General features: G+C 37.9%; 1 protein-coding gene across 5 annotated transcripts in view; it reads right to left on the bottom strand.

Moving 5' to 3' along the window:
* Positions 1 to 24,689, bottom strand: part of FGFR2 (fibroblast growth factor receptor 2) — a 136,847-nt gene that overhangs the window by 9,186 nt on the left and 102,972 nt on the right. For all 5 annotated transcript variants that reach the window (XM_087725912.1, XM_087725911.1, XM_087725910.1 and 2 more), the window contains 6 exons: positions 17,348 to 17,499; positions 15,095 to 15,216; positions 12,562 to 12,672; positions 9,893 to 10,083; positions 3,944 to 4,066; positions 2,009 to 2,079 (listed from right to left, as the gene is read on the bottom strand). In XM_087725912.1, coding sequence (XP_087582038.1) covers positions 2,009 to 2,079; positions 3,944 to 4,066; positions 9,893 to 10,083; positions 12,562 to 12,672; positions 15,095 to 15,216; positions 17,348 to 17,499 — 770 coding nt within the window. The remainder of the gene's footprint in view (positions 1 to 2,008; positions 2,080 to 3,943; positions 4,067 to 9,892; positions 10,084 to 12,561; positions 12,673 to 15,094; positions 15,217 to 17,347; positions 17,500 to 24,689) is intronic.

Here is a 24,689-nt window from a genome sequence, read left to right on the forward strand (position 1 = left end):
TGTGGGGGCAATATGCTGACTCTGTAAACCGCTTAGAGAGGGCTGAAAGCCCTATGAAGCGGTATATAAGTCTAACTGCTAATGCTATTGCTATTTGGATAAAATTGATAATCAGGTTCCATTTCTATTGGAGTTTCTTCTGGAGTATGGTATGGTACTGAGATTGGCCACCTTCATGGATTACCTTCATTGATTAACTGGCATTCTTGATGAGCTTGTATTATCAACTATGATATACTTCTGGGTGGTCTTGAGTGCATTATTTATTTCATAGTTTAGACTTGGGTGGCATCCCTATGGTGATGTAATATAATTGGTGTCCTTGAACATTATCATTATGAGCCAAGGTGGCGCAGTGGTTAAATGCAGCACCGCAGGCTACTGCTAGATCAGCAGTTCAGCGGTTCAAATCTCACCGGCTCAGGGTTGACTCAGCCTTCCATCCTTCCGAGGTGGGTAAAATGAGGACCCAGATTGTTGGGGGCAATATGCTGACTCTCTGTAAACCGCTTAGAGAGGCCTGAAAGGCCTATGAAGCGGTATATAAGTCTACTGCTATTGCTATTGCTAAATGTAATCTAAATTTAATGGATGAGAGTGGATGAGAGAGAACAAGCTGAAATGAGATTAAGAAAGAATGGGTTTGCAGATTGAAAGTACTCCTTGATTTCTGTCCCTGGATTTCAGGTGTCAGCTGTGATGAGGAATGTGTTTACCTAAGTAAAGCTAATATGCTAACTTAAGCTTTTTCTGAGCTGGTAGGGCCAGAGCATTGGCTAGCTATATCTTGCAACAAGCCAACTCAACTATTGCAGTGAGACTATCCCTGAAAAGTATCTGTACGTTGCAACTGGTAAAAATTCTGGATTGTTATCCAGTGCAAGGACAAATATCATATTATGTCTACATTGAAAAATCCTGACAATTATCTCTTACACATAGAATTGAAGACATTGATAGCGAATTTAAAGTCCCAGTGGCTTGGGGATCTGATTATCTGCAGTTTTTATTATGAATTTGCCTGGTTACTTCAGGGAATAAGAGAGATTGTTGAAGATGCTCCCACTGCCAGAAGCCCAGCTGTTTGGAGCATGGGAGAATGCAACTGAATTTCAATATTATGGAAAACTCCTCCATGTGTTCACCTTTCCCTCTTCCAGTATATAGGAAATTGTTTTTATTATTTTAAGCAATCATGAAAGTTTCCATAGACAGACAGGTAAGATATAAGCTTAATAATAATAAGAAAAAAATATGACTATGCTGAAAAGGAATAATTGATTATATGGATTGGATATTTAGGCTATTGCCTCATTCCAGAGTTCTTTTGACAATCCTTAGAGAAATATATAAAAAATATTATTTCCTGACAAATGTCATCTTGTACTGCAAAATTCAAGATATAGGAAGCCACAAATTACTTGGTTGAGAATAAACTGCAAGTCAAATAAGTTTTTAAAAAATGCTTGGGCAGTGTGCATTTCTAAAAAATGGTTTAGTGGAAGAAACCTATACCTATTGAGAAGAAGCCAGATCATTCATGTGTTCTGAAGCTAACCAGATTATTAACAGAGCAATATCTAAGACCTTTTTTTTTAAAGGGAAATGAAACAGCAATCAAGACTTTCAGAAAAGTCAGGAAGGAGAAACCTACTTAGAATAATATTGCTAAAAGAAAGAGTTCACACATCAGGAATGAAATTGAAAATATTCCTTGTTTTCTTTGGCTTTTCAATCTAATGCAGTAAGTCTGAAAGATCTTTTCTTATTCATTAAAAAGAGAGAGGAAAAACCTCACTAAATTTCCTCAAATATAGTATAAATATGTCCAAATTATGCTATAGTAAGTTATTTCCCATGGTGGTCCAAAGGTTAAAAGGAAAAATTATATGAGATATAATTAAATCAGTTTAATATGTGTTTTATTATACGCAATTCTGTTTCTTTGGAGGAAGCTATAAATTCATTTGAAGAAGATAAAAGAAGGTTATAAGATAAAATTACTTACACATCACTTTGATGTGTGTAAACTCTATCAAATAGAGCTTCTGGTGCCATCCACTTTACAGGCAGTCGACCCTGGGCATTTAATAAGAAAAAAAAGATTACCAAATGCATTAACAAATAGTGCGGCACTAGATCTTGTGAGTCATTCATAGACTTGTGAACAGAAATGTAAAGTATTCATGTCTGAAGCAGACAATAGAGCTTTATATTCAACAGCAGCTACAAAATCAGAGATGGGTTCCTACTGGTTCGGTTCGGTTGAGCTGAGTAGGTAATAACTCAGCTTGCCACACCCCCACACCATTTCTTTCCACAGCGCTGTAAGAGCCACCATCTTGCTTTTTGCTTCTGCACATACACAGAAGCATTTTTAGTACTGCACATGTACACATAGCGCGCATCAATCACGTGCGCATCAAGTACACATGTACAGCGCGTCCCTTAACTAACCGGCAGTAGCAGCAGCCGGAACCCAACCCTGATCTGCATCTTTCTTGAGTTTGTTTTGTATAGATGGGTGGGGTCAGGAATATACTCTTCTGAGCTCAGGAGGTGTTATGGAAGTGATAACAGGATATCGGGAAACAGAACAACTCCTTTAAGCAGCTGAGGACAGGTACAGAGAAAGTGCTTGTGCTGGGTCCAAAGTACTTTTGCTAGCTTTGGATCTGAGCACTACAAACCTTTTAACTTATGATTGTTCATTTCTATGGACCTGGAATTCAACACTAAAACCTCCAGGGTTGAAAAGAAGAGAAGATAAAAGCTCATTATCTTTTATTATCTCTTGTATAAGGTTCTAAACTTTCCAAAGAATTCATATAATCCAGAAAGATTTTATTTGATCATAAACTAAACTAGCCTGAAGGCATTTGCAGATGCTTTTTCAGAATCTTCTCCATTTAATTATTGAAATGAAGAAAAATCCAAATGGCCCCAGATTTAGCCAATGGTACTCATTACCACTCACAACAGTTCTAGAGCGGAAGACAATCCCTGGATGGATCCGACTCAATTCTGTTTTCAGTCAATTATATAAAAAGATGAGACACAAATATGGTAAAAAATAAACAAGCATTTATATTTAGCAAGAGGCAAAATGTAATGATTCCGAATATCCATTCAGGGATTTGTCTAGAAAAATACAGTAGTTTTCTAATATTATTCATACATACAGTTTTCACACTGTCAACCTCTTTAGCTTTATGAACGTAGATTTAATCAAATATACCTTTTAAAAAGCCTCATATAAGTAGCTGTCTGTGATAAGGACAGCTCATCACATTCATAAAGCGAAAGAGGTTGATAGTATGAAAACTGTCTGTAGGAATACGATATACTGGTAAATGAAGACCTTGTGTACTTTAACCAGAAGAGTGACGAGAACATCACCAAGATTCCTTGAAGCCCAACTGAAACATGGCTAATCAGAGATATTTACAGGACTAAAATCAAATGTCATCAATTAAAGAATGTGTCCCACAAAATCATCAATTACATAAAAATGTGTCTCACAAAATCATCAATTACATAAAGAATGTGTCCCACAAAATAATCCACCGAATAACCTCCACATAGTGGCATAGGCATGTATATGTGTATGAGTTAACAATTCTGTCCCTCTCAAACAGACCCACAAATTAAGAGTGAAATAATGTTCTACAGTTTTAACAGACACCATTAAAAAAAAAAAGAGCCACTAAAATTTATCCCTTATAAAGCATCATGTAACATGTACTTTTTCAGGCTATGTAAACAGATAACCTTCCCTTCCTAGTAAAAAGGACTTAGGAATCCTTACACACTTGCCTATTATTTTCATTCTTTGATTAAAAGTTAGGCTGCTGTACAAAAAGTCCATTAAGAATGCATTTGCCTTACTTAAATGCACTGGGAAAAGATAGTGGATCAAGTGATAAGACTGCCATTCACTTACATTAGTAGTCTTTTTATAATAATCTATATTGTTGATGTCTCTAGCTAACCCAAAGTCAGCTATTTTCATGACGTTATTTTCAGTAACCAAAACGTTCCTTGCGGCTAAATCTCGATGGATGCACTGAAAAAGAATACAATAAAATAAGATACAAAGAAATCAGAAACCCATCTGTAACATGATTCTCAGTTTTTTTTTAAAAAAAATGTTATTGCTTGAAACAAGATACTTACATGAGATATTTACGTCAATATAAAAAAAGCAATTCACATAACTAAAATACAAGATATTCCCATGATTCAAAACGTGGAGGCTCCATCAATTCATATGCACTGATGCTTTCTTTTTGCCAAACCCACCCACAAACAATAAGAATTCTCTTGATGGAGCAAAAAAATAAATAAATAAACACCACAAAAGTCTTACAGATAACTTTAATGAAGAATCTGAAAAGTGATATGCTGAGAAAAGAAAAAGATCTTCAGAAAATTCTGTTTTAAGAAATTGATCAAAAATAAAATTAAACATGGAGAAATATAATAGAAGATATACTGATGTTTATTACTGAGTTCTATTCAAAACATTCAAGAAATCATTTAGAAACTAGGTTTACATTTGATGTATCTATTTTTATTCAATCTTTTTTTTTACTCATGATTATTCTAATTTTATATTTGCAAAAATTTGATTTAAGATTTTGACAATCTTGCTCCAAAGTTCTTCCAGGACTTTGACACTAGATTGCAAAGCAAATGGATAATAAAAAAAATATATATAGAATAGATTAGTCTGTTAGTCTGCAGGGTAAAAGTACTGCACAATTATGAATGCCGTTATTCTTTTTAATTTATGTCTTTAATTTATGTCTCATTTCTTTTTCTCTACTAGATTTGGAGCTACAGTATGTGTTATGTAACTTATTGAAATGGAAATTAGTGTTTTTAAAATATAAAATTAGCAAAGAATCAAATGTTAGCCAATTGAAATATGGGGAGCCTGATTTTTTATTTTTTTTTGCTATAAATCCAGAGTATTCCGTGTTATATAGCTTGCAATTCTTGGCATTTTAAAATTAAGTTGATCTACTATTTTTATACATTATGCTTTGCATTTTCAGGTTTTCAAATCATAGTGAACTATTCATTTGTTCTATTTATCTCTAGGGCTTATTGTTGAGCATTAAACAATTGAATCCCAATAAAGCATCTTTAGAATAATACAGCAAGAGCTGAATTAAGAACCAAGAAACAAAAATCTACAGCCATGTGGTCAGGTGTAAGGAATAATGTAAAGAATGGTCCAATATCTACTCCAAGTAATAGTTTGAACTGGTTCTCTTGATTACTGAAACACACTCACAAAGCTGTTGTTAGTTGAAATTCAGTTGCAAAATTAGGCTGTCACTAAAATAAGCAGTTTAAAAAGAAGGTATATAAACTTATCCAATCTAACTCTCAGATTGAGGCAAAGTTTATTTTATACTTAAATAATATCTTCCAGGAGGCATTTTAATCATTTCAAAGCTTCCCAATAAGTACTTATATCCTTAAAAGTATTCCAGTCATACACGTCAAATGCTCTGAAAGCAGTTTTCTTAAAAGCCAGTCTAGATTCTTTGGCTACTTAAAACCTGTTGATTTTATCTTCTGCCACTGAAACACAGTACAATTGTACATGGAGATATAACATAATTAGTTTCTGTTGTTGTAATGTGAACATTTAAAAAAAAGCAATCAAATGGGAGGTAGGGAAACTTTGTTGAATTGATTCAAGAAATCTGTACAGAAGAATCTGTACAGAAGAAACTACATTCAAGTCCACTTTACCTGCAGAAAAAACTCAGCGCAGCACAGATATTGAAACAAGAAGTGGAAAATCGTATGGAATGGCATGTCAAAAGAACCCTTGTTTGAATCTTCCTAGCATCATCATCTTTCCATATTAGTTTTCCAGAATTACTGTATAAAATAATAATTACTATGTGCAATATAGCAGAGAGATTTTGACAATGATGATATTGAAATGGTGGATAGTTTCTGACTTTTAGGATCAACCATCCATAGTAAAGGAACAAGCAGCCCAGAAATATGCCACAGACTGGAATTGATTAAAAAGCCATGAAGGCCTTGGAAGAGACCATGATCAGAGGTGGGTTCCTACCAGTTCGCACCTATTCGGTAGAACCAGTTCGTCAAATCTACCGAACCGGTTAGAAGAGGTTCGACCAGTGGACCCGGAAAGTAGGCCACACCTACAGAAGAGGTTCCAAAAAATTTTGAAACCCACCACTGACACACACACACACACACACACACACACACACACACACACACACACACACACAGATAAAAAGGGACAGAGACAAAAGGAAGGAGAGAGAGAGAGAGAGAAAGAGAAAGAAAACACTTGGCCTGCAAGTCACTCCCACCAGGTCACATGGCCAGCAAGCCACTCCCACAAAGGAGGCCACACCCACAGAGTAGGTTCCAAAATTTTTTGAAACCCACCACTGCCCCCCCACACACAGACACAGACAGACTAACAGAGAGAGAGAGAGAGAAAGAGAAAGAAAGGAAGAAAGAATAAATAAATAAAGAAAGAAAGAAAGAAAGAAGAAAGAAAAAGAGTGAGAGAGAGATGAAAGAAAAAAAGAAAAAAGGGACAGAGACAAAAGGAAGGAGAGAGAGAGAGAGAGAGAAAGAAAACACATGGCCTGCAAGTCACTCCCACCAGGTCACATGGCCGACAAGCCACTCCCACAAAGGAGGCCACACCCACAGAGTAGGTTCCAAAAAATTTTGAAACCCACCACCAACCATGATGTATCTATATCTACAAAGATCAGAATTGTACAAGCCATGGTGTACTCTGTGACACTATATGGCCTTTAGAGAAGCAGGATATGAAGAGTTTTGACATCTTTGAACTATATGCTGAGAATGTCGTCGGCAGCTAATAAAACAAACTGAAGGATCATCAAACAAAAAAAAACCAGAATTCTCACTCAAGGCACAAAGGGCCAAGCTCAAATTAGCCTACTTCAGACACATTATGCAAAGACCCAGCTCTCAGGAAAAACCTCCAATGCTGGCAAAGGTGGGATGAAAGGAAAGAAGAGGATGATCAGCAACAAGATGGATGGACCCAGTTAAGACGGTTACACCATTGGCAGACTTGAAAGAACAGGTTAGAAATCGGTCATCTTAGAGAAAATTTATTTATGTGGTCACTAAGAATCCAAAAACAACGTGTTGGCATGTAAACAATCCATCCATCGATCAATTGCATAAAGATAAGAATTACTGAGACAAACGAAGTGCCTGGAATTCTGGACAGCAGAAGATAAATGTTAACCCTGATGTCTCAATGATTGTTACCGTGTTTCCCCGAAAATACAACCTGTCCTGAAACTAAAGCCTTGCCACATTTTTCACGTGGACAAAAATATAAGCCCACCCCCAAAAATAAGCCCCCTGGACAATCCCCCCTCCAGCCAGGCACAGCACCACTCGCTGACCTAGCAGTATCCCAAAGGCGCCAATCCGTGGGAATGAGGTGGGGGGCAAAGGCGCTCACTTTACTTGGTGTTTTCGGGGTACCGCTAGGTCGGTCAGCGGCGCTGTGTCCAGCTGAAGAGAGGGGATTGTCGGGCAGCTGCTCTCTTGCGAGCGGGCTCCTGAAGAGCCGGGCACAGCCTCAGGGTCGAATGGCTGTGTTGAGCTGTCGCAGCAGCAACACAGCAGCGATGAGGTGACCATGCTCACGAGCAGCCACCCGGCAATCCCCCTTTCCAGCTGGGCACAGCACAGCTGACCAATCTAGCAGCACCCAGAAGGCACCAAGCAACGCGAGCGCCTCTTCGCCGCCCTCCACATCCCACGGCTCGGCGCCTTCAGAATGCTCCTAGGTGGGTGAATGGGGTTCTGCATGGCTGGAGAGGGGGTTGCGTGAGCGGCTTTTCCGCTCCCCGCTCGCACGACTTGCAGGCTCACAATGCCCTTCGCTAACTCTGCAGAGCCACGGCATGTCCGCTGCTGGTGCAGCTGGCCATTTGTGGTTTTTTTTTTTGGCTTTCAAAGCACGGAGGATGGATGCCGCTCTGAGAGTATGCTCTATGATTGTGGGCTGCAGAGCGTGCAACCATAAAGCACACTCCCAGAGCAGCATCCATCCTCCGTTGCGGCTTCCAAAGCACAGAGGTAGGATACCGCTCTGGGAGTACGCTCTATGGCTGTACGCTACCATAGAGCGTACTCCAAGAGTGGCATCCATCCTCCGTGCTTTGAAAGCCAAAAAAGCTCCAAGCGGTGGATGGCACCAGCAGCGGACATGCCCTGGCTCTGCAGAGTTAGTATCGTGAGCCTGCGAGTCTTGTGAGCGGGGAGCAGAAAATCTACTCGTGCAACCCCCCCCTCTCCAGCCATACAGAGCCCCATTCACTCATCTAGGGGCATTCCGAAGGGGCCGAGCCGCGGAAGGCAGAGGGTGGCGAACAGGCACTCGTGTTGCTTGGTGCCTTCTGGGTACCGCTAGATTGGTCAGCGGCGCTGTGCCCAGCTGGAAAGGGCGGTTGATGGGCGGCTTCTTGTGAACGTAGCCACCTCATGGCTGCTGTGTTGCTGCTGCGACAGCACAACACAGCCATTCGACCCTGAAGCTGTGCCTGGCTCTTCGGGAGCCCAGTCGCAAGGGAGTAGCTGCCCGGCAACCCAAAAACAATAAGCCCTCTTCTTTAATAAGCCCAAGGCCATATTTCGTGGGTCAAAAAAATGTAAGACCCTGTCGTATTTTTGGGGAAACAAAAATAATGATAACAAATATAATGATAATGGGGCACAACCCCTTTCGGAGCATGTTTCCAGAATTTAAAGGCAAACAGCTGTACTTTCACTATATTTCTTATATTTCCTGATATTTTCAAATTTCTAGTCAAATCTTAATTCATTTATAGGATAGTATAAGTATTGATTTTGAAAGATAGATCATCTAATGCGTCAAAATAGAAATTAATGTTTATATAATATTTATTACGATAGGTTATAAGCTCCTAGCAAATTCTAAAACTAAATTGAAATTATTCCAAGCTGGAAATGATGCAGTCACTCAAATATACTATTTCACCTGTAAAACTGGACATGTGGCTTGAATTTGTTATAAATACTAACAATGTTTTGCTAAATTTTTTATGTGGATTCATTCCTGCCATTCTTACTGATCTACTTAGCAAGACTCCTTAACTGGCTATGATTAACTTCACAAAAGTATCTATATATGTCTACTGGACACTTAGTGTATATTTTACTATTTATTTATCTATCTATCTATCTATCTATCTATCTATCTATCTATCTATCATCTATCTATCTATCTATCTATCTATCTATTTATTTATTTGATTTATATACCGCTTCATAGGGCTTTCAGCCCTCTCTAAGCGGTTTACAGATTTTTAGCAAATTGAGTCAGCAAATATATACTCTCTGTCAGCCCTAGGAAGCAGGCAATGACAAACAACTTCTAAAATATTGCTAATTTTTGGGGGTGGGGAGGATATGGATATTCCTGCCTACCAGGAAAATGGGCATGTTTTTGAAATAGCACTGTGTTGCTAAATGTCCAAAAGTAATATAACGAACAAATACACAGAGATCTTAATGTAGGAAGTACCAGCCTGATCAATCTTTCATTCTCATTTTGGAGATTTATTGTGATTATATATCATGACTATGATGTCATAGACCTATAGCAACCACATAAATATAATCAGTTCTTTTGTTACATATATGTCCATAAGTTTTGTATAAGAAAGTGCTGAGACTCTTTTGTATCATATGCCGGATCTTATTCTTTAAATGTAAGAGAGTTCTCTTTCAGGTTGGAAAACAACATCTTTACATGACAATACCAAATGGCAATGAAAAACTTAAAAAAAAAACAGCACTGGCTTACCTTTTGTGATGCTAAATATTCCATTCCTCTTGCCAACTGGTATGTACATGAGACTAAGTCTTTGAACGTCATCTGCTCCTCAGGGACCCTGTTAATATCAAATGAATATTCCATTCCTGGTGGACGTCGGGCTCGCAAGTATTCTCGCAAATTCCCTTTGGAAGCATATTCCACGAGCACATATAGAGGCCCTTTAAAATAAGCAAATAAGAAGCTATTATTGTGATTCAGAATATCAATTCAACATATCTATAATAAGACCACCCCCATATAGACCAGAAAGGCAAACCAGTTCTATTAAAAAATATTTTTTGGTGCTTCAACATAATATTATCTAGAGCAGAGGTGTCAAACTCAAGGCCCGGGGGCCAGATCTGGCCCACAGGGTCCTTAGATCTGGCATACCGTGGCACGACAAAACCGCGAAGCCCTTATCCGTGGAGACATAAGCGCGTCGCTAAAGCCGCGACGTCATCACCGCACGTCATCACCGCCGCGACAACAGCGCGGCAACAGAAGGGCGCTTTAAAACGGCGCCGCGGCAGAAAGCCGATTTCAATTAAGGTAAGGGTTAGGATTAGGTTTAGGGGTTTGTTTTAGGGTTAGGTTTAGGGTTAGGTTTAGGGTTAGGTTTAGGTTTAGGTTTAGGGTTAGGTTTAGGTTTAGGGTTAGGGTTAGGTTTAGGATTAGGTTTAGGGTTAGTTTTAGGGTTAGTTTTAGGGTTAGGTTTAGGGTTAGGTTTAGGGTTAGGTTTAGGGTTAGGTTTAGGGTTAGGTTTAGGGTTAGGTTTAGGGTTAGGTTTAGGGTTAGGTTTAGGGTTAGGTTTAGGTTTAGGTTTAGGGTTAGGTTTAGGTTTAGGGTTAGGGTTAGGGTTAGGTTTAGGATTAGGTTTAGGGTTAGGTTTAGGGTTAGTTTTAGGGTTAGGTTTAGGGTTAGGTTTAAGGTTAGGTTTAGGGTTAGGTTTAGGGTACTGAGTGCTTGGGAATGCGCGGATTTGCCCTCCGCGATTATGTCATCGCGGTAGGGTCGCATTTTTCCTTAGCGCTTCGAACGGTGCGAATTAGTCTTCGTGCTTATGTCTCCGCGGATAAGGGCTTCGCGGATTTGTGGTGGAACCCTGGCATACAGGGCTGTCCTGGAAGTGAAGGACTGGCCCGCAGTGCCTCTGCCAGCAAAAACAGAACTGTGTGCCGCCCTCCCGAGATCTGTTTTGCAGATCTGTTTTCCCGAGATCTCTTGCAACCGTCTGCCAGCGAAAACAGAGCTCTGGAGGGCTGCGAGTGCTCAGGCCACCACAAGGGCTTCTGACACAAGTGACGTTGAGCTGGTCATGTTTCACCATGGTCATGCCCATCGGGGGCCCTGAGCTCAAACACAAACCTGATACAGCCCTCAATGAAATCGAGTTTGACACCCCTTATCTAGAGCACGGGTATCAAACCTGCGGCCTCATGTTGAGCTGGAGTGAGCATGGCCTGCACATGATGTATCTGGCCCAAGGGATGCCAGTTTGACACCCCTGATCTACATCATGATATACAATAATGAAAGATATGCATTGATCATTAGGATTCAAATGTCATTGAAAAATTGGGGGGAAATGTTACATTTTCTTCCAACAGAAAGTAGATTAAGATATTAGAAAATGAATCTAAAAGCAAAGCAAAGCAATACTATTCTCCTGCATCTCTTTTTCTCTCTCTTCATTAAAAAGAGAATCTTTATGCAACTCTCCATACTAGTTGTACAGTTTAGTATTTCACATAAGTACTGAGCCGAGGTGGCGCAGTGGTTAGGGTGCAGCACTGCAGGCCACTTCAGCTGACTGTTATCTGCAGTTCAGCGGTTCTAATCTCACTGGCTCAAGGTTGACTCAGCCTTCCATCCTTCCGAGGTGGGTGAAATGAGGATCCAGACTGTGGGGGCGATATGCTGATTCTGTAAACCACTTAGAGAGGACTGAAAGCCCTATAAAGCGGTATATAAATCTAACTGCTACTGCTATTGTTCTCCAGCAATTTTCTCACAGACTCTAGGAAACTAGAATACAAAAATCCATCAATGGCATGAGTGCAGTTAATGATCTTTCCAACTTCTGGGTTGGAGGGAATTACAGTGCAACAGTAGAGAAAGAAGGGTGGGAGGTTTAATAATATTCATAATACTGTAATACAGTTATGCAGGAGAATTAATGATTTTGGAAAGCAAGATCTACAGTATGTCCAAGCACACTAACTTCTGAGTTATGTTTATTTTTTCAAGCGAAATACAGGTATGCTATTCATCAGAATCTCTCTTCTGCCCCTCGGACTGCAATTTTCGAGGTTCATTTTATTTATATGCCGCCCTATTCCCAGCGGGACTCAGGGCGGCGCACAAACCCAAGGAGGGGGGAGGGAAAAACACAAAAACTACAAAAGTACAGGGCATTTAAACCAACCAACACGATTCGAGAGGGGAAGGGAACTCATCGACCCCAGGCCTGCCGACACAGCCAGGTTTTAACAGCTTTTCGGAAGGCCTGGAGACAGGTGAGGGTCCGAATCTCTGCGGGGAGCTCTCTGCGGGGAGCTCGTTTCACTTAGCTTGTGCAGAATGAAAAAAGAAGATGCATGTTGCACAATAAAGTGACATTGTTTCAGGACCTGCAAGATCTAAATGACACTCACCATCCTGAGTGCATGCTCCCAGAAGGTTGATGATATTTTTGTGTTTCCCAATCATCTTCATCATCTCCATCTCAGACACCAGGTCAGACAAATCTTTCTCTGTGGCGTCATCTATGCAAGACAGAACAAGTGCCATGCAGTTTTAAACAATATACAAACTCAACTCACTTTTCCATTAACTGATCTATTATAACAGATTATCCAACTAGTAAAATTGCAATTCTTGACCAAATCTTTACTCCCTGCATTGATTTATACTGGCCAACTTCTTAGATGAGCTAAAAAATAGTTTTGTTTCCTTCCCAGGGAAATCAGACTGTGGTCTATTAGAAATTCTTCCTCCTTTGATCTGGGAGGGAAATCCAAACAATATTCTTTCATACTATAAGAGTAACCAGATATAAACTTAGATTACAAGTAGCTGGTTGTGCATCTGTATGGCTATAAATGCATAATAGCATAGTAAGATTTAAATTCATTTCTATAAGCAATAATGTATGGATTTTATTAAACCAAATTACTTTGGTTTAAAGTTGCCTTGGCTTTGAAAAGATCTCCTTCACTGCATATCTTGTTTTCATACATCTAATTAGAAGTAAACCCAACTGAAATCAGGAAAACTGTGGATGGGATTGTAAATTGTAAATCTTGGTGTTATATAAGAAACGTAACATATATTATTAGTAACAAATCCATTTTATTATCTTCAGTATTTTAAGATTTGTATAAGCATATGGCACACATACACACACCCAGATTCTGATCACATCAGAATCATTTAATATCTTTTTATAGAGGTTTTTCCTGTTATCTCCCCCATACTCCTTCTGTCTGAGAAAACACTATGTATAGGCTTATCATAGCAATAGCAATAGCAGTTAGACTTATATACCGCTTCATAGGGCTTTCAGCCCTCTCTAAGCGGTTTACAGAGTCAGCTTATCACCCCCACAGTCTGGGTCCTCATTTCATCCACTTCGGAAGGATGGAAGGCTGAGTCAACTTTGAGCCGCTGAGATTAGAACCGCTGAACTGCAGATAACAGTCAGCTGAAGTGGCCTGCAGTACTGCACTCTAACCACTGCGCCACCTCGGCTCTTATCCATGAGAGTATATGAGTGTCATTCATCAGTAAAGATTCTTATTATATTAAGATGAAGTCTCAGGCTCTCTCATCAACACACTTCGATGTGCTTTCTTTATAAACTTTTGTTCTTTCTTTATTTGTTTCAAAAAGTGTCCAAAAATGATGTCCAAAAATGCATTTTGCTATGGATTCCTGAGATTAATGTCCATTAAGAGACTTGGTGGTGCAATGGTTAGAGTGCAGTACTGCATGCTATTTCTGCTGGCTGTCAGCTGACTGCAATTTGGCAGCTTGAATCGCATCAGGCTCAAAGTTGACTCAGCCTTCCATCCTTCTGAGGTCGGTAAAATGAGGACCTAGATTGTTGGGGAAACATGCTGACTCTGTAAAACCACTTAGAGAGGATTGTAAAGCACTGTGAAGCAGTATATAAGTCTAAATACTATTGCTATTGCTATGATGTAAACCAATGACACCGCACAGCAAGGTGATTAATCAGCCATGAACATTTTTTGCCTTGTTTGTAATTTTTGTTTGAGTGGTTTTTGAATTAGTCCCTAAAATTTTATTGGCAGCATTTTTCAGAAGTGGTTTGTTGCTGCTTTCTTCCTAAGGCTGAAAGAGAGTGACTGGCCAATGGTCACTCAGCTAACTTTGTGCATAAGGCCAGACTAGAATTCACTGTTTCCTGCTTTCCAGCCAGGTGACTTGATTACTACACAGATAGGCTCTATTTGTCAGAGGTGGGTTCCTACCAGTTCGCACCTATTTGGTAGAATTGGTTCATCAAATCTACTGAACCGGTTAGAAAAGTTTCCACCAGTGGACCCGGAAAGTAGACCACACCTACAGAAGAGGTTCCAAACTTTTTTGAAACCCACCACTGGTCCTTGGATATGATTATTCTACACTATCATGCTCATATTTATAAAACTCAGTTCCTCTGTGAAAGGTAAGGATGACTACTGCGTTTGTGGTGCAATCAGAACATTGCGTGTGTTGAAGTTGTTTTAACGCAAACCAAAGATGCCTTTTAAAAAACAAGTTTACATCCTATTCTTATCCATGCCAGTGCTGTGTGTGAGGTAATTTAAGGTGGTTCTGACAAGTGTCGTCGGCATCTTCATATACGGTCACATGGGCGGCAAGCCACTCCCATCCGGTCACATGGGTGGCAAGCCACTCCCATCCGGTCACATGGGCGGCAAGCCACTCCCACAAAGGAGGCCACACCCACAGAGTAGGTTCGAACAATTTTTGAAACCCACCACTGCTCTTTGTAAATAGCCACTACTAAAATTAAATACATTGCCGAATATATTGATTTACTAGGAAAACTGCTGAAGCCCACAGTGAACTAAATGAATTTTGGGCTTCTACAATTTAAGACTTCAGAGATCACGAAAAGAAAAATGATTTGCAGAACTTGTCACTTGATTCTTTTACCTTTCAACATTTTCACTGCAACAGAAACCGCTTCTTTTGGCCTGTCTTTGTCGATGCCCATTGCTTCTGCCATGACAACCTGCCCAAAGCATCCTTCCCCGAGAGGCTTCCCTAGAGTCAACCTGGGATGTAAATCAAGGATTAGCATAAAGCATCTGATGTACAGTTGAAATCGGCGAAATACAAGAGTGAAACACAAAAGAACCTTTCAGCAAATCGTTTTGACTTGGACATTTCTTACAAAGAACTAACAAGGGTATTAAAATACATCCCGACGTTTGGGCACGTTCCTCCATTCAGCTTTTGAAGTACGGATTCTGTGTGTAATTAATCCTTGTTGGCAACACTTTCTCATACACTTGGAAGTACCAAAAACAGGATTTTATAGCTTGCTTGAATTCTGAAAAACGTCACTGATTCTGTATCTTAAAAGCACAAAACATTTTGTCCCAAACTCAGGAATATTACTATGGGTTATGAAATGTCAACAGATCAAATGGCTATTCAAAGCTTGCAACGTTTTTTTAATATATTCTTGTGGAACGAACAATAATACCTACTGTTGGTATATGTTTTCCAATCGGTGTAAATGCACAATGTTTTCTTTCATATAAAATTAAATGTCCACGGCAAAAAAAACAACACACAATTAAGGTAAATGTTCTTTAAAAAGAAAGTTTTAACTGGAAAAGCTTTTAATTTAATTATGTTAATATTAATGAACACTTTAATATATCTGTTATGTCTGCTACTTCAACAATAGACAAAGACTAACGGGTTGTATGCTTAGCTGAGATCATGCTGTGCTCGTTCTGAAACTAAAATTGAATTTAAGATCTTGGCAGAAAGCAAACATTTGCATTGGAAAATGACTAATTTATGTGTTCTTGTGCTTCTTATAGGAGTTTAAACAATATTGTCTTTGTGAGCCTACAGACCCCCAATCTAATAAACCTCGGTTTAAAGAGCTTCTTTCATTACAAATCTGGTCCACCCGCATTTATGCTGAATGCTGTTTTAAGTGTTTAATGCGTTAAGATTTTCCGCATTAATGTTTCCCCTCAGGGAAAGCTGACAGAGTTATGCATACAACTCCCACTGTTGACTAGAAGCTTGCAGGTGGCAAGTGAAATGTATGGCACTAGCTTTCATTCACCTAATTATGAGTATTTCCATAAATATACATTAAATGCCAAAAAGCAAACTGTTCGGGGATAAATTTTAAAAACAAGTTGTTTGAAGTTTGCAAAAAAAAAAAAGTGAGGTGGATTTTAAAAACTGGATTACATGCATCTAAAAGGTTTAACTTTGGTTAAGAATGAGGGCCAGCCAGGGTTTGGTTTGAGGTTAGGACCACGCTTCCTTCATTTATAATATATAACAGAAAAAGGGGAGAAATTCCTGTATACCATGCCCAGTTTATTATGCTATAGCATTAGTAAATGCAAATAATTCTTCTGGATGAGGGATATGAGAACTGAAAGATTGATAATTTATCAATCAAATTGATTCATTTATAATATACAAATATACAAATCAATCAAATTGATTCATTTATAATATACAACAGAAAAAGGGGAGAAATTCCTGTATACCATGCCCAGTTTATTATGCTATAGCATTAGTAAATGCAAATAATTCTTCTGGATGAGGGATATGAGAACTGAAAGATTGATAATTTATCAATCAAATTGATTCATTTATAATATACAAATATACAAATCAATCAAATTGATTCATTTATAATATACAACAGAAAAAGGGGAGAAATTCCTGTATACCATGCCCAGTTTATTATGCTATAGCATTAGTAAATGCAAATAATTCTTCTGGATGAGGGATATGAGAACTGAAAGATTGATAATTTATCAATCAAATTGATTCATTTATAATATACAAATATACAAATCAATCAAATTGATTCATTTATAATATACAACAGAAAAAGGGGAGAAATTCCTGTATACCATGCCCAGTTTATTATGCTATAGCATTAGTAAATGCAAATAATTCTTCTGGATGAGGGATATGAGAACTGAAAGATTGATAATTTATCAATCAAATTGATTCATTTATAATATACAAATCAATCAAATTGATTCATTTATAATATACAGCAGAAAAAGGGGAGAAATTCCTGTATACCATGAGCAGTTTATTATGCTATAGCATTAGTAAATGCATATAATTCTTCTGGATGAGGGATATGAGAACTGAAAGATTGAAGGATCATTTTCTTCCATAATTACTTACTTATCTCTTGGGTATTCCCATTTTGGATCTTCTGGTAGTTCATATTCAGAAACTCCAGCCAACATGGGAGCGTCAGCATTGGAAGAAAGACGGGTAGTAATTCTCACCAATGGTGTATTGGAGTTCATAGAAGAGCTTGATTCTGCAGACACCTGTTGTTTGAATACAAGATGCAAAAAGGAGATGTAATCTGGGCCCAATTGTTGCAAACTGGCACTAGAAAGTAGGACAGCCAGCTCGTGAGTACTAGTTGGTTTCTGAAAGGGACTAGATGCACTACTGACAATTGTAATGTCCTGGTGGGAATCTTACTATTAAAACACTTCTTTTAATTAACTTTATAATGAATTAATTATAGATCCAGACTTTCCTTATTGAATTCTGAATGGATGGTCATATTATTTACTAACTATATTTGTAACAATCTTTCATCCTTATTGTCCCAAAATGTATATTTAAAATATGCTGTGATTACCAGACTAACTTTTCTATCTATTCATACAATTTTAGAAATGTATTCAGACTTCTTGAGTTTGCACTAGAGACTTGCTAATAATTTACAAGAGGGGTACACTTTACGAATGTAATACTGATAAATTCATACATTTCCATATTATAAGATGTAAGTAATTAATTTTGTATTTATTTATTTTTATTTAGCAATAGCAATAGCAGTTAGACTTATATACCGCTTCATAGGGCTTTCAGCCCTCTCTAAGCGGTTGACAGAGTCAGCATATTGCCCCCAACAACAATCCGGGTCCTCATTTTACCCACCTCGGAAGGATGGAAGGCTGAGTCAACCCTGAGCCGGTGAGATTTGAACAGCCGAACTGCAGAACTGCAGTCAGCTGAAGTAGCCTGCAGTGCTGCATTTAACCACTGCGCCACCTCGGCTCTATTTATTTAGGATTATTTTATTTTTACAAATCACCCAAGACTGCAAACATATCAACCTTTCTTCTCCTATTGTGCTCACAACAACAACCTTATGGGGTAGGTTGAGCTGAGATAGAGAGACTGGGCCAAAGACATCAACTGTTTTTCCATGGCTAAGTGGGACAAGAATTCAAGGTTTCCCACACTCTAGCCTAGTGCCTCTTTCACTAGTTATGTTTGGATGTAACTTCAGTTGGATCGTTTATTTATATTGTGATTATACACAAATGCACACTCCAGTCCATTCATTCGTTCAGTCTTACTCTCATACATGCAAAAATAAAGAGGGAAAGGTTCAGGAACCCCCCCTCCCCATATTCAATATTAAACATTCAACCAAAGCCAAACAAAGAAAAAAATGTTTTTTTAAAACACTGTTGTATTATGACCCTGCAAAGCTGCCATTCAAAATATGGAAATATCATTTCTTGCAACATAATCTGAGAATCATTCTGGAATATAAAACCTCGGTGAATGTTTTTCATTTATGATCTGATATGAACTATTAGATGAACAGATTTTTTCCCCCTAATTCAAATGTAAAATTTAGCGTTTCTTTATCAGCTGTTTACCTAACAATATTTATTTTATAAACATGTTATACAGTTTGAAACCTTTCCCTCCAAATCCTGTAAAATATATATATATATTACAGGATTTGTCTAGTCTCCCTTTATTTATTTATCAGCACAAATACAACACAAATGTAACAAAGGCAACAGTAAAAATATTGGGTTTCTGTCTGGATGGTCTCTTGTGACGAGCCGATAGACAGAGAATGGAAGCAGTAGACTTCCTCCCATACTTGGGCATACCAGGGGTTGTGACACTAAATGCATACCTATTTCCCTGGCTCAGCTGATAAGGAGGAGAACCTTGTGGCTTAGTGGTTAAGACATCTGCCTAAGATGTAATACAGCACAGGTTCTAATCCCAGTAAGGGTATGGCTAGCTGATGAGAGCTAAATAGCTTGAAATGGATCTATACTAGTCTCCCTTTATTTATTTATCAGCACAAATACAACACACACACACACACACACACACACACACATATATATATATATATACATACATACGTGTACATACATACATATCCCCCAAAGAACAGAGCAAAGATAACCTGTAAGAACTCATGTCCCAAAAATACCTCTTTTGGTGTCTCGGTTTCCTTATTCCAGCGGACATGATACTAAGTGAAGCTAGAACATGTTAAATAAAGCAGCCTAGTATGAATCTGCTTGACAAAAATCTCTTTGGGCGCCATAGAGATTCCATATACATTCTTAGAATACGAAAAATATAAGAGTTCAGTGCTTTGTTTTGAATAGTGTCTCTGCCTAGAGGGAAAAATTAATGGGATACCTGCCCAGAGTCACCTTGTTGAGGTGAATGGCCATAGAATCTAAATAAAAATAAACAAGTATACACATAAACAAAGAAGATCTGGGCCAAGACAGGACCGCCTAGAGAGACATCAAGTAAACCTCACCTGATGCTTTGTGCTTTAGAATCAATAACTAATTGTTCCCCTATCCACACATATTTATGTTAATTACACATTTATTTAATCAGCTCACCCTGTATGTGTTATGGATTCCTGCTTGCCTGTTGCAAATGCTATGCTTTGTGAAATGTTTGTGTCCACCACTCTTTCTTTTCTTGGGGGGGGGTCAAGGGTGAGGGAGAAATAAACAGCTTCTCCATAGTAGCTATTTAGTAAGATGTCTTAGAGCAGTGTTTCTCAACCTTGGCAACTTGAAGATGTCTGGATTTCAACTCCCAGAATTCCCCAGCCAGCGAATGCTGGCTGGGGAATTCTGGGAGTTGAAGTCCAGACATCTTCAAGTTGCCAAGGTTGAGAAACACTGTCTTAGATGTTCAAATATTTATAATTGCTCACCATTTTTAATTATTCTGGAATTTTACCATCATGGAGAGTGGGGGGGAAAGCAGATTGTGATGGAAACTGGTAGTAAAGTTAAAACAAATTTAGCCTAGGGCCCTGTGAGAAATGATAGAAGACAGCTTGATGTAAAATATGCTGTTACTAAACAACATGAGGAAACAAAGGGGAAATTATTTTAATATGAATTCAAACCTGCCAAAAAGTTATGCTCACATTAATTTGTCCAAAACAAGACCAGGGCTATCCACAGTTAAATGACAAAATAGTTGTTCAGGCTACTATGGAAAAACATTTAGACAAAAAAATGTGTTTTTCCAAGGCCAATCCTTATTTTCAACACTACGGAAAAATGCTTGCTTTTAATGTAAGCTGAAATTCCTTATATGAGATATACAGATACATTATAAAAATATTTGAACATTGTTCATTGTATAAAATTGTTAAGAATTACAATACACAGCTCAAAAGTTTTATTTCTTTCAAAGCAGAAAGTGGCCCTTACATGGAAAAATCTACTTAAAACTACTTAAAACTATATTATGCGTAATGAACTTCTAGAAAAGCTAATGAAACTTTATTAATCTCTTTTGAGATCATATCTGTATAGTTGATTAAATTTTTAACTTAAATAAAATATACGATTTATAACAAAAATACATTTCCTTTATAGTATATTAAGCTGTGTGTGACAGTGTGTGTGTTTTCATGTGATAATAGAGATAGATAGATGATAGATAGATAGATAGGTAGGTAGGTAGGTAGGTAGGTAGGTAGGTAGGTAGGTAGATAGATAGATAGATAGATAGATAGATAGATAGATAGATAGATAGATAGATAGATAGATAGATAGATAGATGATAGATGATAGATGGATGATGGATGGATGGATGGATGGATGGATGGATGGATGGATGGATGGATGGATGGAACGAGGGAGGGAGGAATGGGTGGAGGGATGGAAGGCTGGATGGATGGAGGCATGGAGGGAAGGATGGCAGGCAGGCAGGCAGGCAGACATAAAGCTAGATAGATGGAAAGGCAAATAGATAATAGACGGACAGGCAGAAAGATTGACAGACAAATAGGCAGATAGATATAAAACAAACAAGTGAATCTCAAAGATAAATACATCCTTTGATTAGTTATGGAGTAAAACTATTACAGAAGGTAAAGGACAATTAATGCTTATTTCTATGTAAAACAATTGAATAGGTTGGTTTCAGGTACAAGAAAGCCATTTGAGTCTAGTTCGTGCTTGGCTTTCAAAAGGAAAAATGTATTCATGTTTAGACAGACTATTCTTTATTCAGTTAGAGCATTTTGTTTAGAAAAGGACTTCTCTCTCTTTTTCTTTTCTTTATATATTATGTATCAATACATTCTGCACATAGCTACAGGACATTTCCTTTAAAAATGCCATTAACTTTCATTTTTTGAAATTTTAACTTTTAACTTTCTGATAACCACTCCAACTGGTGAATGTAAAAAACAAAAATCCGATCCAATGGTATGATACATTCTTTTTTGTTTGAAACAGTGTTTAGAACAAGTGATATAACCTTAAAAAATTAGTAAAGACCATTTTCTATAACAAAAATCTGGTGAAGTTTATTACGTGCAGTTTGTGCTGTACTTTACTTGATAGAGTCGTTATTAGCAAATTAATTTAGACTTGTAGGTTTCCTAATCACTTGAGATTTGGCAGAATTAGCAAGTATAATCTTTGAATTATTATTAATGGAGGAAAATCATCAGCATTCCTTTTCCCCTGATTTAATTTTATTGGGGAAATTTGTCGAAGTGATAAAGAAAACTGAAAAAAAATGTTTTCATGCATTCATTGGAAGTTCCCCTAGGAAATCTTATTGACCTGGATTAATTTATTGCAGCATATATGCAGCAAAATAAAATCTCTGAAGCCTATATCACAAGCAGCACTTGGTATATTAATGTTGATAACTTAGCTTGGGAAACCTGGAATGTTAGAAGCAATTTCCTATATATGGAACTATTTCACTTCAGTCCTAATTTGTCCAGTATGAATGATTTCTCACAGAAAAATTATCTCTAAAAAGTGGAAATCGAACTGCTGTATCACCAGGACTCCAAACGTCATCTAAACCAATTGACTACTAAGTTAATGTATGATTGTTTCTCCTAATGCTATGAAGAAACCATACTGCATTTAGCTGTTTCTATTTAGCTGTGCTACTACAAAAATATTGTTATTAAATCACTTCAAGATTTTTTTCATCAAATTTCAGAATAAAAGTAGTAGATGGCAAGCATAAAAGGGTATTCTATGGATAGAAGCAATAAAGCCTTAATCATGTCATTCAGTAACACATGAATGTAAACCAAATATATTTGGATTTCTTTTTCCCAACTTTTTTGCATTTAAAGGAAAAAGTAGAAAAAATTAACCTTAAATATAATTATGCAGTAACTTTTAGGACTAGAAGAAACCTGTGTGTGTACTTTGTGTGTGTGTCTCTGTGTGTGTGTGTTTTATGTGTATTGCTGTATGTATATTACCTTTGTGTCTACAAATTATAATTTCTTTGACTTACGTTCTTGAATTACCATTCAATTGCCATTATGGGAATAATGTTAAGTTTCCATCATTATGTTATTGCCAATTCCACATCACAAAAAAGAATAGAGCAATGTATTAAAGTGCTGCAAAGGTTCCAAGTAGATACACTATAAAATCACAGGAGTTATTTTCTTGTGTAAATAAAAAAAACAGAAACCTGGGCAATTAGTCACCAATTATTTTGGTAAAATTGCAACACAAACTATTAGATCTGCTGTGTGGACTTCCATGTGCAAATCTAGAGGTGACCAAAGTAAAGCATTCCAAAAGCAAATCAATAGTTTGGGATAACTGGCATTGAGGAAAGACTAAGCTTATGGTGAACCATGGCCTAACTATTGATTGATGCTTGGTGCTCTATACCAATAATATTTTCTGTTATCTAAGTCAGGTCATTTAGATGTTTTAGTTTGGGTCCATTCCAATGATTTCCTTTTATGCAGGATTCAGATCACTATCTTTAAGAAGGCTGAAAGTGAAAGTTTTGTTTAGCCGACAGCAAGACATTCAATTTTTCATGTGTTTTTTTATATACACAAATATGAGTATAAAGATACAGTATACGTCATTACTTGTCATTATTGGTTCCAGGAGGTACAATGAGTACCAAAAATGATGAGTACCAAAGAAAATTTTCCCATAAGGAATAAAGTAGTGTGTCACAAGGCAGCCAACATCAACAAGTTGTAGTTTGTGCATTGAGTACAAACAAACGATGAGTATCAGGACAATTTTTTTTGCATCAAAATACATTGAGTACCAAATTCCATGAGTTTCAAAGCAGTTGAAACAATAGGTGAATACAAGAAGGTCTAGTTATTTAAAAGGTGTCAAAATTCTTTTGCAGAAACTTTAAAATTTAAAAGTAGGCTTCATGCATCTAGAGAAATAACACTTTCAATTAAAATATTATGTTATTTTTTTATTTCATATTATGGCAAAATGATGGCCATGTAAATGAGAAATAGTTTGATCATAATACCATGTTTTAGCAATAGCAATAGCAGTTAGACTTATATACCGCTTCATAGGGCTTTCAGGCCTCTCTCAGCGGTTTACAGAGTCAGCATATCGCCCCCACAGTCTGGGTCCTCATTTCACCCACCTCGGAAAGATGGAAGGCTGAGTCAACCTTGAGCCGGTGAGATTTGAACCGCTGAACTGCAGATAACATTCAGCTGAAGTGGCCTGCAGTACTGCACCCTAACCACTGCGCCACCTTGGCTCTCACGTTTTCCCAAAAATACAGCCTACCCCAAAAGTAAGTCCTGGCTTCATTTTTTTACACGTGCACCCAATATAAACCCTACCCCCAAAATAGGTCCCAACTTACTCCAGGGTGCACGGCTAAAAATTAAAGTGGGGTGGGGAATGGGGAGTGGAGCTGCCCTACTATTTTCCTTCAAACAGTTGCAGCCAGGCCGAGCCCACCCCAATACCTGCCTTGCTGGCCCATTTCTTCTGCAGCTGGCAAGGCTTTCCTGATCGATCCAGTGCTCTGTTATAGGCTACAGAGGCCTTCAAGATAGCCTTGTTGGTCACAGAAGAAGTTCCTGAAGGCCTCTGATAGTGAAAAGGAGGCCAGGGGTGACGCGAGCAAGTGAGGTGAGTCAGTGGATGACATCCCCCCTCTGAAAATAAGACCTGGTGCCTTTTTTGGCGGCAATAAGACAAGGTCTTATTTTTGGGAAAACACAGGTAATTTAGTTTTTTTATAAAGATTTTGATAAACTGATTTCCAGTGATGATTTAATACAACATGTAAAATCATAACTGATATATATCCCCAAAATATCTTATGGGAAGTTTAGATCAGATATCATGCACATGAGATGATCTGGAGCTTCAAAAATGCCATTTATAGTACCTTAGCATAAAATAGCTATATCAATACACAT

The sequence above is a fragment of the Thamnophis sirtalis genome, unplaced genomic scaffold (assembly GCF_051295495.1).
Source record: "Thamnophis sirtalis isolate CommonGarterSnake01/CBP01778 unplaced genomic scaffold, rThaSir2_p1.2 scaffold_11, whole genome shotgun sequence".
NCBI lineage: Eukaryota > Metazoa > Chordata > Lepidosauria > Squamata > Natricidae > Thamnophis > Thamnophis sirtalis.